The sequence below is a fragment of the Bufo gargarizans genome, chromosome 1 (genome assembly GCF_014858855.1).
Source record: "Bufo gargarizans isolate SCDJY-AF-19 chromosome 1, ASM1485885v1, whole genome shotgun sequence".
Lineage (NCBI taxonomy): Eukaryota > Metazoa > Chordata > Amphibia > Anura > Bufonidae > Bufo > Bufo gargarizans.
Window position 1 is genome coordinate 294,212,067 of NC_058080.1, and position 15,168 is coordinate 294,227,234.

The 15,168-nt window shown below is 48.1% G+C and overlaps 1 protein-coding gene across 1 annotated transcript in view; it reads right to left on the minus strand.

The window, feature by feature from the left end:
- The window catches only part of LOC122926738 (altered inheritance of mitochondria protein 21-like), a 175,110-nt gene that overhangs the window by 62,936 nt on the left and 97,006 nt on the right, over positions 1-15,168 (minus strand). Inside the window, exon 10 of the mRNA XM_044278212.1 lies at positions 5,619-5,737. Within this exon, the coding sequence (XP_044134147.1) occupies positions 5,619-5,737 (119 nt within the window). The remainder of the gene's footprint in view (positions 1-5,618; positions 5,738-15,168) is intronic.

A 15,168-nucleotide genomic window follows, 5' to 3' on the forward strand; every position in this document is an offset into this window, starting at 1 on the left:
TAGCTAGGGCACTCCACCCTCGTCTCCCACAGACCCATGTGCCCTCGATCAATTCCTCCAGTAAAGGCCTTGTACATTCTCCCTCTGATATCTCATCCGAATTTCAAGCCTACTATGGAGCCCTCTACCACCTTAACACAGGGAGGGACCCTGCTTCTGATCAGTTGGTGTCAGATACCCGTGATTATATTCATCAATTTGGCCCTACGCGTCTCCCTACCGAGGCACTATCAGATTTAGAGCAAGACTTCTCTAAGTCGGAACTCATATGTGTTGTGAACAATCTCATGAATGGGAAAAGCCCGGACCCAGATGGTCTGACAGCCAGGTTCTACAAGCTTCTCATTGAAGAATTATCCCCTGTCCTACTCCAGGCTTTTAATTCCATCACATCGGATGTTCCGTTCACGCCTCAATCCCTACAGGCGTACATAGCGGTAATACCTAAACTCGGCAAAGATCTTTCCCATTGTACTAACTACAGACCAATTTCCCTCTTAAATGTGGACTTAAAAATTTACGCTAAGTTGATAGCCTTGCGATTAAACCCCCACATTCCGAAATGTATCCACCAAGAACAGGTGGGCTTTGTCCCCGGCAGAGAGGCAAGAGATAGCACTCTGAAATCTATTGCCATTATAGCCAGAGCCAGGTCTGTTGGTTCTCCTCTGTGTCTACTTTCAGTGGACGCAGAGAAGGCCTTTGATAGGGTAGACTGGAGATTCCTGGCTTTGACTTTAGAACACATAGGTCTAGGCCACAAAATGCTCAACTGCATCATGGCCTTATATTCTTCTCCCTCAGCTCAGGTCCGTGTCAATGGCCTCTTGTCGCAGCCCTTTGCCATAAAAAACGGAACGCGCCAGGGGTGTCCTCTCTCCCCTTTCCTTTATATCCTAACCATGGAGTCCCTTGCTAACGCTCTAAGGAATAATCCGTCTATAAAAGGAGTAACTGTTGGCTCAGTAGAACATAAACTTTCCCTTTTTTCGGACGATCTGCTCCTTTATCTCTCCTCCCCGAGGATTGGACTTCCTTCGGTCCTTCGGGAATTCGAGATATTTGGGAAGTTAAGCAACTTCAAAGTAAATATCCAAAAATCTGAAATCCTGAACATATCACTCAAGCAGCGGGAAGTGGTTCACATTCGAGACTCGTTTTCGTTTAAGATTGCAAAAGATTCAATCTGACATTTAGGTATTGCTCTTCCTTCCAACCCTAGTCACCTTTTTAAACTTAATTATACACCACTTCTTAGGTCTATTGAGTCGGACCTCCAGAAGTGGTCGCCTCTCCACATATCCTGGTTCGGTAAGATAAACTCCCTAAAGATGGACACCTTACCCAAAATACTTTATCTGTTCCAAACGGTCCCGTGCAATATTCCTAATAGATTTTTCGCTCAACTTCGATCCATAGCGTCTCGTTTTATTTGGAACGGCCCCAGAGCTAGGATTAGTTATAAAATTCTCTCTAGGACAAAACAACTGGGGGGGCAGGCCTTCCCAATTTTCAGTCCTATTACAGGGCGTCCATAGCAAATTGCATACTAGATCTAATCCACAACCGGGCTTCAAAGTTGTGGGTTGACATTGAGCATACCCTGGCTCCTGACCTTCTACCTGGGATATTTTGGCTTCCTAACGGCGCGAATGGTACTGTCACGCAGACCCTGAAATCACCATTGCTCCAGACATTGGTGAATTCTTGGGGTAAATTTGCTTCTAAAACCGCACTAGCCACAATACCAGGCCCTCTCACGGTTATTGCCATATATCCTGGCCTACCTTCTTATATTAGGTCCTTGCCGGCTTTTCAGATTTCCTCCCCTTCACAGATCTTAATTAAGGACATATTCAGAGACTCAACCCTTCTACCCTTCAGTGACCTATCGCATATCTCTTCTGACTCCCTGGGTCGTTGGTTCAGATACCTTCAACTCCGCAATTTTGTAAGCTCCTTGGCTCCTGGTTCGCAACTATCTGCCCCTCTGACTAACTTTGAAAAACTCTGCACAGCAGCATCAGGACCTTGTCATGGCATATCTTTGATCTACGGTCTGATCGGTGCCGGGGAGGTAGGGGATGGCACATTAGCCGAACAGTTGAAGGATGTGGGGTTTGTGTCTGGTTGGGAGGGTGAATTAGCGGTTACCATTTCCGCTGAACAATGGAATCGATCCCTTCTGTTCACTCATAAGTCGACGGTTTCTTGCTGCCTACAAGAGTTAAACTATAAAATCCTTACACGGTGGTATAGGACTCCGGTCAAGCTACATCAGTTTTATCCTTCTGTTCCCAATACATGTTGGCGATGCCACGATGCAGTGGGCTCCATGCTCCACATCTGGTGGGACTGTCCTGGCGTTGCCCCTCTGTGGCAGGATGTTTTTGCTCTGCATAACGCTTTGTACCGGACCTCTATATCACCGTCTCCTCAGATAGCTCTACTTTCTATCTACTCGGGTAGAATTCAACTTGTAGAGAAAGGTGCCCTTAGGCTGTAAGACAGATCATACCGTGTAAGTGGAAATCAGCAGATAGCCTGAGGAGATCTACTTGGGTCCACGCTTTGGACACTCTGGTCCGGATGGAAGAGCTGAGGCCCACAGACGCGTTCATACTCGCAAACATGGGACCCTTGGCTGCAATTCAGAAGCTCCCCTCGATTTCACACTCGGCTAGAAACTGGTTGTTGTATCTGGTGAAGTTCAGGTTTCTTTTCTTCACATACAGGGGAGGGGGGGGGGGGGGGGTGTATCTCCTTACCCCCTGTTTTCCAGCTTTATTCGGATTCGTCACACTTATTGGCATACTTATGATAGTCATGTTTCCTTTATAATTGGGCTCAGGCCATATTGCCCTTTTCCTCACTTGTGTGACTTTGTAACTCCTTTTCGCTTCAATAAATATGATTGAACCATAAATCAAATCCGAGTTTAGGGATTAGATCTGGATATAGAGGGTTTTTGCAGAATTAAAGCCATCATTGCGTTAATAGCACAGATTACTTCCGCTTTTAAGATGGATTTCAGACTCTTACCAAAAGATGGAGCTTCATCTGACATGACTTTGCACATTTTTGACAAGGATTTTTTTTTAAATATGGGCGGCTAACTGCTTCTTGCAAATAGCACTTTCCTTCTTTAGTGAAGGTCCCCCACTTTTACTGGCATCTCTACCCTAAAATTAAAAGGGAAGGGAGCTTTTGTTTAAACTTGGGAACCTCCACCAATAACAAAGGTGAAAATAAACTTAAGACCCCCACACAAAAAAAAAAAAAAAGGTGATGCATAAGGAATTCCACCCAGGAGGCGGCTTACCAGGTACGCCATACCACCGCACATGCCGGCCTTTTACAGCACGAACTTCCAGGTCACGTGGTACGCACGCCGACGCGCGTCATCCAGTTCCTCAGGTGCGCCCACGTGGTCCGATCTCGCAAGACTCTAGCCCTCCTGGAGAACTGCCAGGCACCGTTCTCCCACCAATGCCTACCAAGAGGAGCAGAAATGCCCGGGGTTGCCTGTTGCCGCAGGGCTTACACCAAAGCAGATGGAGGGAACAGTATCCCGCCCTGGAATCCGCAGCTCTGCATCAGGCCTCCCGACACATGTCAGGGTTAACTTCCCATAAGGATGAGCTTAAACTAGGCAGGAGGGAACCTTGCCACTTCTCCACTTCATCCCCAAGGGACAGGAAACAACTGAACAAGGTAAAGGGGAGGAGGCTTTTAAACTTTTACTCTCCACGCCGTTTCCTGTCCCTGGGAGACTGGTTACACTCCTCTTTAGTCCCGTTAGGGTACTTTTCCATATGCCTCCCCAACGGAGGCATTATCTAATAATTTGTATAACTATTGGCAGCCATGGGTGGGCGGAGTTGCTTCATATGCAATGCAGACGCCTCATGACTGTTGCAATTCTATTTAATTTCTTAACCATTTCTTGCACCACGCTGTAAATGTACAGAATGGCAATTTTTTTATTATTATTTTACAAAATTACATAATACAATTGTAACCCATGGTGTGGCAATTATTATGGTGCTGCACAATGCCATACATTAAAGGGGCATTCCCATCACATACAATGCTAGCGATATGCCCCCATTGTCCGATAGGTGCGGGTCCCACCCCTGGGACCCGCACCAACTACGAGAATGGAGCAGGGAGAGCTGTGGCTGGAGGACCCCAGGTTTCTCAGGGTCCATCCACCAACAAGCACTGCTCCAATACAAGTGAATGGGAGCGCAACAGCGCAGCACCTGGTCCCATTCATTTCTATGGGGCAGACGGAAATAGCCGAGCCAGCACTCGGCTACTTTCAGTGGCCCCACTAAAACGAATGAAGGGCAGCTGACCATACGCAGTGCGCCCTCCATTAATTTCCGCACTCCGTTCTCCTAGCGATATGACCCCCATTGTATGTGATGTCAAAACGCCTTTAACAGCATAGGGATGATGCCAGCTCAGCAACTGAGTCGCCACTGTCATCAGCAGGTGTCAGAAAAGTGATGGACAGATGAATATAAAGTTGTTTTTACATGGTTTACAATGGGGAGAGGGGGTACTCATATCATTGGAATGCACTTTAATAGATCTATGACTGCATAAGAATAACTAAATATGTTTATAGGGCCTGTCAGTGTCCCTTTAAACCATTTCACAGGGCCAGCGGAACCAAGCCCCAAAGTTATGTAGATGCCTGTGCCTCTTAATACTTCTGAACTGCCAGCGCAAGGGTATTAAGACCGGCGAAAAACAATTACCACGCTTAATAAATTAACCACAAAATTTTTACATTTCACCCACATTTTGCATTAATTCCTGTGAAACACCTAAAAGGTTAACAAACTTCCTAAATTACATTTTGAATACTTTGAGGGTGAAGTCTTAAAGGGGTTGTGTCACATCAGGAAATCACATTCATCATGTACAGAAAGTTAATATAAGACACTTCCTAATGTATTGTGAATGTCCATATTGCCTACATTGCTGGCTGGAATAATTTTTCCATCACATGATACACTTCTCATTTCCATGGTTACGACCACCCTTCAATCCGGCAGCTGTGTTATACTGCTCCACAGCTGTAATATCATCAGCAAGGTGATCTGAAGGGGTGCGGGAGTCAGATCCCAGCCAATTTGATATTATGACTTAGGTATTTGTTCACACGACCGTGTGAAACCCGTGCCCGTGCTGTGGACCGCAAACTGCGGCCCCCAATGCACGGGCACCCACCGTGGCCCAGCCGCATAGGGATCATGGACTCATTCACTTGAATGGGTCCGCGATCCTTCCGTTCAGCAAAGATAGACCATGCTCATTCTTTTTGCGGTGCTCCATTCCGTGCTTCCGTATCGCCGGATATGCGGAACTATTGAAGTGAATGGTGCCTGTGTATTGCAGATCCACAAATGCGGTCCGCAATACGGCAATTGACAGCACATTGTGTGAACGAGTCCTTATCCTGAGGATAGGTCGCAAATATAAGAAAACCAGACAACCCCTTTAAGACAAAAATAGGCTAAGTCTGTAAGGGTTAAAGAGCTTATCCCATAACATTTTTTATTTAGCTGCAGCATTAAAAGAAAACTATTATTTTATTGTCTTACTGGGAGTTGTAGTTGGTTTGTCTTCCTTTGCTCTGTAGGGTGACTGAGGAGCATTTTTCTTTTTAGAAGAGGAAATCCAAGCATTCAATCTATAGCGGCTTTCATCCTCTATTACAAGTCTGTAATTAGGAGAGACATTTGTATAGTTAAAAGACTTCCATAAAAGCACATGCATAGTGATTATAAACCTTGTACAGAGTCATCAGTAGTAAGAAACAGGTTAATAATAAATCATTACTCATCTCAAGCAATCCCAAACCGCTGCCATTTCTATGCGGCGCTCCCTACTTCCTAGACTCTGGCTCAATACTCACGAAATGGCTTAAAGGGAATCTGTCACTAGCAATTTAGCAAAAAAAAAAAATTCATGAATCCATGTGTAATAAAGTACCTTATTTCCAGATGTCTTGTTCTTTTTATTGTGAGTCTTGTAATTTCTTCCAAAAAACGCTTCTTCTGATATGCAAATGAAGCTGTAAGGAGCCCAGAGGGGCGTTATTCTTTCTCCACGGTGCCCAGGAACGCCCCTCTGAAGTGCCGTGCCCGCCTAAATTTGAAAACCAATAACGCCTCCAAGTTCAGCTAAATCGTCTCCCAGAGGCACGGCTAATAGTCTGTGGAATTACCGGGGCGACTCTGGGGATACTGGGGCTCATTCCCATCGAGGCAGTCCCGCTAAACCCGTCAGGCCACCCTCTCCCATTTCTTCTGCCTCTCCGCCACCTACCAGAGAGTCTCATTCTGACTTGTCCTCGATGGAAGAGGCATGTTCCGAGGAAAGGTTGTCAGATGCGGACTTGGTCTCTCCTGAGGACCAGTCTTCCAAACTGTCCTCCATGGTGAACAATCTCATAAGAGCGGTCATAGAAACCTTACAGGTGGAGGACCCCCCACCCTCATTGGCCAGTTTCAGTAATTCCTTCAGGAGGTCGCGTCGCTCACCCAAATGTTTCCCCAACCACCCGGATTTTGATTCCTCTCTTTCCAAGGAGTGGAATTTTCCTGATAGATGTTTTGCTTTACCAAAACGCTTAGACATCCTTTATCCATTTCCGGAGGATCTGGCTAAGAAATGGTCGTCCTCTCCTACAGTTGACTAGACAGTATCACGCTTGGCAAAACATACCACTTTGCCTAGAGCAGATGGGGTTTCCTTCTCTGGTATCAGGGATTAAAAAAGAATTTGGAATCCTTTGCAAAATCATCCTTTGAAGCAGTAGGCACTGCACTGCGACCGTTTTTTGCCTCTACATGGGTGAGCAAAGGTATGGGTGAGTGGGCAGATAACCTACATCAGGGTCTCTCCTCAGGGGAACTTTCCGATATTGCCCTGCAGCTCTCCCACGCTAGTTTGTATAGTTGTGAAGCCTCTCTGGACGCGGCCAGACTAATGGTTCGCTTGTCAGCCCTTTTAGTGGCTATTTGCCGTACCCTATGGCTCTCCTGCTGGGCGGCAGACAATCCTTCAAAGCGGGACTTGACGGCCCTCCCCATTACCAGCAGTAGACTTTTTGGCAAACGCCTGGACGAGATAATTTCTGATGCTACAGGTGGTAAGAACACTCATTTACCAGAAAATAGGGCAGGTTTGAACAAGTCAAAAAAGCGTAGACCTCTTTTTCGTCCCTTTCAGAGTTTTTTCAGCCCCAAGCAGCCAACCGACAAGTCCAACCCGGATCAGAAACGTAAGCTTTCCTTCAAACCCCATCCTTTCTGGCGTCCCCGTCAATGGGGCTCCAAGTCCTCCTCTACATGATTTGCTGTCTTCAGCACCCTCCAGTTCAGTGGGCGGCCGTCTTCATCTTATTTTGTCATGTCTGGCTGGCTCACGTTTCGGATGCCTGGGTGAGAGGTCATCTCAGAGGGTTGCAAGACTGGTATTCAGGTCCCCTCATCAGTAACGTTTTTTCCACTCAGTCTCCCCCAACCTCTCTCTCAGCCGCAAATTACTTTTTTCAGGCCATTCACACACTTCTGCGGCAGGGAGTGATCGTCCCGGTTCCTGCGCAAGACCGTTTTCGCAGGGTTCTACTCTAATCTCTTTTTGGTCGTCAAGAAGGGTACGTTCCGTCCCATTCTAGACCTCAAAGCACTCAACCTTTTCCTCTGGCTCCGCTGCTTCTGGATGGAGTCCCTGAGATTGGTCATTGTGTCCATGGAACCGGGGGAGTACCTGTCCTCAATAGACATCAAGGACGCATATATCCACGTCCCCATTTGCGCCAGTCACCAGAAATTTCTCCAGTTCGCAGTGGGTTCCTTTAACTACTGGTTTGTGGTCCTCCTGTTTGGCCTTACCACAGCTCCCAGAGTATTTACTAAGATTCTGGTGGCGGTCATTGCCCTACTCCATGCAAGGGGTATAGTGGCGATTCCATACTTGGACGATATCCTGATAAAGGGTCCTTCATTACAGGCAACAGCGGACAGCCTACTTCTACTTCTAGGACACCCTAGAACATTTCGGATGGATCCTGAATTGACAAAAGTTTTTATCCATCTCAGCAGCTAACCTTTCTGGGCATGTTACTTGACACCCGTCAGCAAAGGTACTCTTGCCCCCGGAGAAGCTATCCACTCTGTCTTCAGATTCTCCCCTTGTTACGGCCCCGTCCCCTTTCTATTCATCACTGCATGCAGGTTCGGGGTCTCTGCCTACGAAGCGGTGCCCTATGCTCAGTTCCATACCAGGAGTCTTCAGCGAGCCAGTCTAACCAATTGGGACCATTCCCCAACCTCCCTGGATCGGCTCATACATGTCCCTGCCCCAACCCGCCAGGCCCTCAGGTGGTGGTTGGTTTTCCTGATGCTGAATGTCAGGCCGCTCTTTCCTTCTCCTCCACTGGACGGTACTGACAATGGACGCAAGCCTCCATGGCTTTTGGGGGGGGTGGAGTGTTGGAAAACCTCTCAATTTAAAGCGAGCACTCCCTCCCAATTAACATTCTGGAATTGAGGGCAATTAGTCTCTCTCTGCCTCATTGGACCGACCATCTCTGGGGTCGTTCGGTTCGAGTTCAGTCCGACAACTCCATGGCTGTGGCGTACCTCAATCACCAGGGCGGTGCCCGGCAGCCATGGCGGAAACAACACTGATTCTCAGCTGGGCGGAGAGCCATGTTCCTGCGCTGTCAGCAGTTCACATCCCTGGCATCGACAACGGGATCGCCGACTTCCTCAGTCAGGAGCGTCTCGATCCTGGCGAATGGGCTCTTCACCTGCAAGTTTTTCTAGCCTTCTACGAGCCTTGCATTCGGCCGGAGGTGCATCTCATGGCCTCTCGCTTCAACCACAAGGTAGAGAACTTCGTCTCGCGGTCCAAGGATCCCATGGCCCTGGCGTACGACGCCCTTGTGATCCTGTGGACTCAGACATTTACTTACATCTTCCCCCCCCCCCCCCCCTCTTCCCCTCATTCAGAGTGTGGCACGCATCCCTAATCGCCCTACTCGCCGACGAACGCTGGCGTCTTCCCCTTCGGGAGGACCTCTTGTAGCAGGGACAGATCTTCCACCCGAATTTAAAGTCTCTACACCTAATGGCATGGCTGTTGAAGCTACCGTACTAAGGGCTCGGGGCTTCTCGGATGCGGTTGTCCAGACTATGATTCATGCCAGGAAGCAGTCGTCCTCTTAAATTTACCACCGGACCTGAAAGGCCTACTTTTGTGTAATGTGAGCGTCACCAGGTGTCTCAAACTCATTTCTCGTTGCCGCGACTCTCGTCTTTTATGCAGTCTGGCATGGAATTGGGGCTGGCTCTTAGCTCCCTCAAAGGGCAAGTTTCAGCTCTTTCTATTCTTTTTCAGCGGAATTTGGCTTTGCTCTCCGCGGTTAGAACATTTCTGCAGGGAGTTGCACACGCTGAAACCCCTTACCGTCCTCCGTTAAATCCTTGGGATCTTAATCTAATTGCCCAGCGCTCTCCAGTCTTCACCGTTTGAAACTTTGCAGTAGGTGTCCCTTCGCTTCCTGTCCTACAAGGTAGCCTTTTTGGTGGCAATCACTTCCATCCGTAGGATGTCAGAACTAGCGCCTCTTTTGTGTCGGTCGCGTCTTCTCCCTGGATAAGAGCAGAGCGTGCTGATTGGATGCGCTCCGTGCCAGAAGAATGACACGCCTGGGAGAACTTTTGAAGGCCCACCCAGTTGAGCCGAATGGCTCATTAGCATACAGGGCGGCAAATATTCCAGGGGGAAGCGTAGGACAAATGGGGGGCGCTGATTGAAAAATGAATGACTGAGTAAGCAATACCGGGGCATGTAAGTAAGGCTATATCTTTAGTTTAACTTTCATTTTCAGGTTAAAGGTCCTCTTTAAATGGGACGTCCCACAAAAAGAAAATATTCTACAGTTTTCAAACCAGCACCTGGGTCTGAATACTTTTGTATTTATATGTAATTAAAAAGTTAGCATAGCCACAGAGTTATTCAATAAAATGGGTCTGTGTAGCGTCACCTGCTGTTTGCTTTTGAGATGGCCGCACATGCTCAGTTTCATCCTTCAACTGGCACCTGAGCTGGGATAGGGAGAACATGGGCATGCCCCCTTAGCTGAAGCAGAAAAGACACTGCCCTTGAGCTGTTAGCTTGATATAAATCTAGTAGAGCAATAAATGTGGAGATCTCTGGATCCATGCGAGGTACAGCGCTGGTTTTAGCTTTATTAGAAATAGATTGTCATGTATTATAGGATGTCTGTTTTTAATTTTTTTTATATTAGTCATAGGACAATCCCTTTAAATTAATAACGTTTATATATATATTAGTGAAATAATTTATTAATGAATGGACAATACTTAAATCAATCATTATATTGCTAAATCAATAAATAGATAAATTCATATTGGTTAAAAAGAACTTATGGCTCAAAATATGAAGAAATAATGATGAAATGGATAGATTCTTATTATTGAGGATAACATAAAAATAATGGTTGAATCAGCAATTAAAAGCAATAAATATGCGCTTTAGTAAAAAAAAAAATATATATATTATATTATATATATATTTATTTATTTATTTATTTAATAAATGACGAGGCAGCACTTCCAGCTTTAGGTGACAGGGTGAAGACCCCAAAACTTTAATCCCAGCAACGTTTCTGCCTGCTCACTGAGGCCTTTGTCATGAAAATAAAGAAAACTCTTTGAATGAGAAGGTGTGTCCAAACTTTTGTTCTGTACTGTATATATACACACACACACACACACACACTGATGTTTAACCGCTTGCCGCCACGCTAACGCCGAAAGGCGTCATCGCGGCGGCTCTCCCAGGTCACACTAACGCCAATAGGCGTCATCTCGCGAGACGCGAGATTTCCTGTGAACGCGCGCACACAGGCGCGCGCGCTCACAGGAACGGAAGGTAAGCGAGTGGATCTCCAGCATGCCAGCGGCGATCGTTCGCTGGCAGGCTGGAGATCCGAATTTTTTAACCCCTAACAGGTATATTAGACGCTGTTTTCATAACAGCGTCTAATATACCTCCTACCTGGTCCTCTGGTGGTCCCTTTTGTTAGGATCGACCACCAGAGGACTCAGGTAGGTCAGTACAGTCGCACCAAACATCACACTACACTACACTACACCCCCCCACCCCCCCCCCGTCACTTATTAACCCCTTATAAACCCCTGATCACCCCATATAAACTCCCTGATCACCCCCCTGTCATTGATCACCCCCCTGTCAGGCTCCGTTCAGACGTCCGTATGATTTTTACGGATCCACGGATACATGGATCGGATCCGCAAAAAGCATACGGACGTCTGAATGGAGCCTTACAGGGGGGTGATCAATGACAGGCGGGTGATCACCCATATACACTCCCTGATCACCCCCCTGTCATTGATCACTCCCCTGTAAGGCTCCATTCAGACGTCCGCATGCGTTTTGTGGATCCGATCCATGTATCCATGGATCCGTAAAAAATCATGCGGATGTCTGAATGGAGCCTTACAGGGGGGGTGATCAGTGACAGGGGGGTGATCACCCTGATCACCCCCTGTCATTGATAACCCCCCTGTAAGGCTCCATTCAGACGTCAGCATGCGTTTTGTGGATCCGATCCATGTATCCATGGATAAGTAAAAAATCATGCGGATGTCTGAATGGAGCCTTACAGGGGGTGTGATCAGTGACAGGGGGGTGATTACCCTGATCACCCCCTGTCATTGATAACCCCCCTGTAAGGCTCCATTCAGACGTCCGCATGCGTTTTGTGGATCCGATCCATGTATCCATGGATCCGTAAAAAATCATGCGGATGTCTGAATGGAGCCTTACAGGGGGGGTGATCAGTGACAGGGGGGTGATCACCCTGATTACCCTGATCACCCCTGTCATTGATAACCCCCCTGTAAGGCTCCATTCAGACGTCCGCATGCGTTTTGTGGATCCGATCCATGTATCCATGGATCCGTAAAAAATCATGCGGATGTCTGAATGGAGCCTTACAGGGGGGGTGATCAGTGACAGGGGGGTGATTACCCTGATCACCCCCTGTCATTGATAACCCCCCTGTAAGGCTCCATTCAGACGTCCGCATGCGTTTTGTGGATCCGATCCATGTATCCATGGATCCGTAAAAAATCATGCGGATGTCTGAATGGAGCCTTACAGGGGGGGTGATCAGTGACAGGGGGGTGATCACCCTGATTACCCCCTGTCATTGATAACCCCCCTGTAAGGCTCCATTCAGACGTCCGCATGCGTTTTGTGGATCCGATACATGTATCCATGGATCCGTAAAAAATCATGCGGATGTCTGAATGGAGCCTTACAGGGGGGGTGATCAGTGACAGGGGGGTGATTACCCTGATCACCCCCTGTCATTGATAACCCCCCTGTAAGGCTCCATTCAGACGTCCGCATGCGTTCTGTGGATCCGATACATGTATCCATGGATCCGTAAAAAATCATGCGGATGTCTGAATGGAGCCTTACAGGGGGGGTGATCAGTGACAGGGGGGTGATCACCCTGATCACCCCCTGTCATTGATAACCCCCCTGTAAGGCTCCATTCAGACGTCCGCATGCGTTCTGTGGATCCGATACATGTATCCATGGATCCGTAAAAAATCATGCGGATGTCTGAATGGAGCCTTACAGGGGGGGGTGATCAATGACAGGGGGGTGATCAGGGAGTCTATATGGGTGATCACCCCCCTGTCATTGATCACCCCCCTGTCATTGATCACCCCCCTGTCATTGATCACCCCCCTGGTAAGGCTCCATTCAGACATTTTTTTTGGCACAAGTTAGCGGAAATTTTTTGTTTGTTTTTGTTTTTTCTTACTAAGTCTCATATTCCACTAACTTGTGTCAAAAAATAAAATCTCACATGGACGCACCATACCCCTCACGGAATCCAAATGCGTAAACATTTTTAGACATTTATATTCCAGACTTCTTCTCACGCTTTAGGGCCCCTAAAAAGCCAGGGCAGTATAAATACCCCACATGTGACCCCATTTCGGAAAGAAGACACCCCAAGGTATTCCGTGAGGGGCATATTGAGTCCATGAAAGATTGAAATTTTTGCCCTAAGTTAGCGGAAAGTGAGACTTTGTGAGGAAAAAAACAAAAAAAAAAAATCAATATCCGCTAACTTATGCAAAAAAAATAAAAATTCTAGGAACTCGCCATGCCCCTCATTGAATACCTTGGGGTGTCTTCTTTCCAAAGTGGGGTCACATGTGGGGTATTTATACTGCCCTGGCTTTTTAGGGGCCCGAAAGTGTGAGAAGAAGTCTGGGATCCAAATGTCTAAAAATGCCCTCCTAAAAGGAATTTGGGCCCCTTTGCGCATCTAGGCTGCAAAAAAGTGTCACACATCTGGTATCGCCGTACTCAGGAGAAGTTGGGGAATGTGTTTTGGGGTGTCATTTTACATATACCCATGCTGGGTGAGAAAAATATCTTGGTCAAATGCCAACTTTGTATAAAAAAATGGGAAAAACGAGATTTTTGTATAACTTACCAGTAAAATCTCTTTCTCGCTCTTTCCTTGGGGGACACAGAAGACCTTGACCTTGGGTATAGCTCATCTCCATAGGAGGCGTGACACTAAGTGAAAGCTGTTAAGCCCCTCCTCCACAGCTATACCCTCAGCCTGGAGAGAGAGGCTGCCAGTTGCGTGTCCAAGTAGTGAAAAAAGGCAAAGCCCAAAAGTGGAACCAACAAGCCAACTACCCAACGGGTAACACAAACTCGGAAACCGTGCAGAGAAAAACAAATGAATGGGTGGGTGCTGTGTCCCCCAAGGAAAGAGCGAGAAAGAGATTTTACTGGTAAGTTATACAAAAATCTCGTTTTCTCGCCCAGTTTCCTTGGGGGACACAGAAGACCTTGGGACGTTCAAAAGCAGTCCAAAAGGGGAGGGACCACAGCACCAAGGCGAAGCACCCGAAGGCATCCAGGAACCGCCGCCCGCACACCCAGGCGGGCCAAGGCAGCATCCGCCGAAGCCCGAGTAAGCCCCCTGCAGAACTCGGTAAGGCGTGCAAGGAAGACCAGTGGCCGCCTTGCCCAAATGCATGGCCGAAGCCCAATGCCTCCGACCCAGGAGGCACCGACCGCTCTGGTGAAATGAATGGTGACATCAAAGGCAGACCCCTGCCCCTGGTGCGGCAACCTCAGCAATAGCCAATCTGATAAGCTGAGAAAAGCCATCCCGGAGGCAGTCAACCCTAAGCACGGACCGCCTGGAAACACAAGAGACCGAACGTCGACAAGAGTCGGAGATCTCCAAGCAAAAACTGCAAAGCCCAAACAACATATAGGCAAACACCACCTTCAGAAGGAAGGAAGACATGGGATGTAGAACAGCCCTGACCTGGGGAAAGACAGAAGGCTCGGAACAAGAAGGGCCGCCACTCAGGCACCCGTCCGAGACACGACGGCTACGGAAACAACCGTACAGGACAGAAGAGGTAGAGAGAACTGCTGTAACGGCTCCAAGGGAAAGATTGGAGCGCCGAGAACTCAGCATGCAGCTCCCAGGGCGGTACCGGAGGACAGTACAGAGGAACCAAAGAGCCACTCCGAGGAAGAAGGTCTGAACAGGCCCCGAGGGCCGGGGAACGCTGGAAGAGGAAGGACAGCGCCGACACTTGACACTTCAAGCAAAAGAGTCCCAGTCCCAGGTCCAGGCCGGACTGGAGAAAGACAGAACCATGGGGGGGAGAAGGGCAGAGTGGGGAATGCCCAGCTACCCACAGACACCCAGACAAAAAACCCTAAGTCCAACGACAGATCCTGGACGAAACACAGCCAGGAGCGAACAGTAGCGAGCCCGCTGGAGTCACCTGGGCAAGCGGGTAAAAACCCAATGTGACCAGGCGCAGACCAGTAACACGGGCAGAAGGGTCGGAAAAAACTGGTCCCGTCGGCCTCCGAGCAACGTTGTCCCGTATCCACCCGGAGTGGGGGAGCAGAAGGACAGACGGAAGGGAACCGAAGGGTCCGCCCAGCATCCGCCAGATGCCAGGACAAGACAGGCTAAAGTCCATGCTGATGTAGCCACCACAGGAAGACTATCTACAGTCC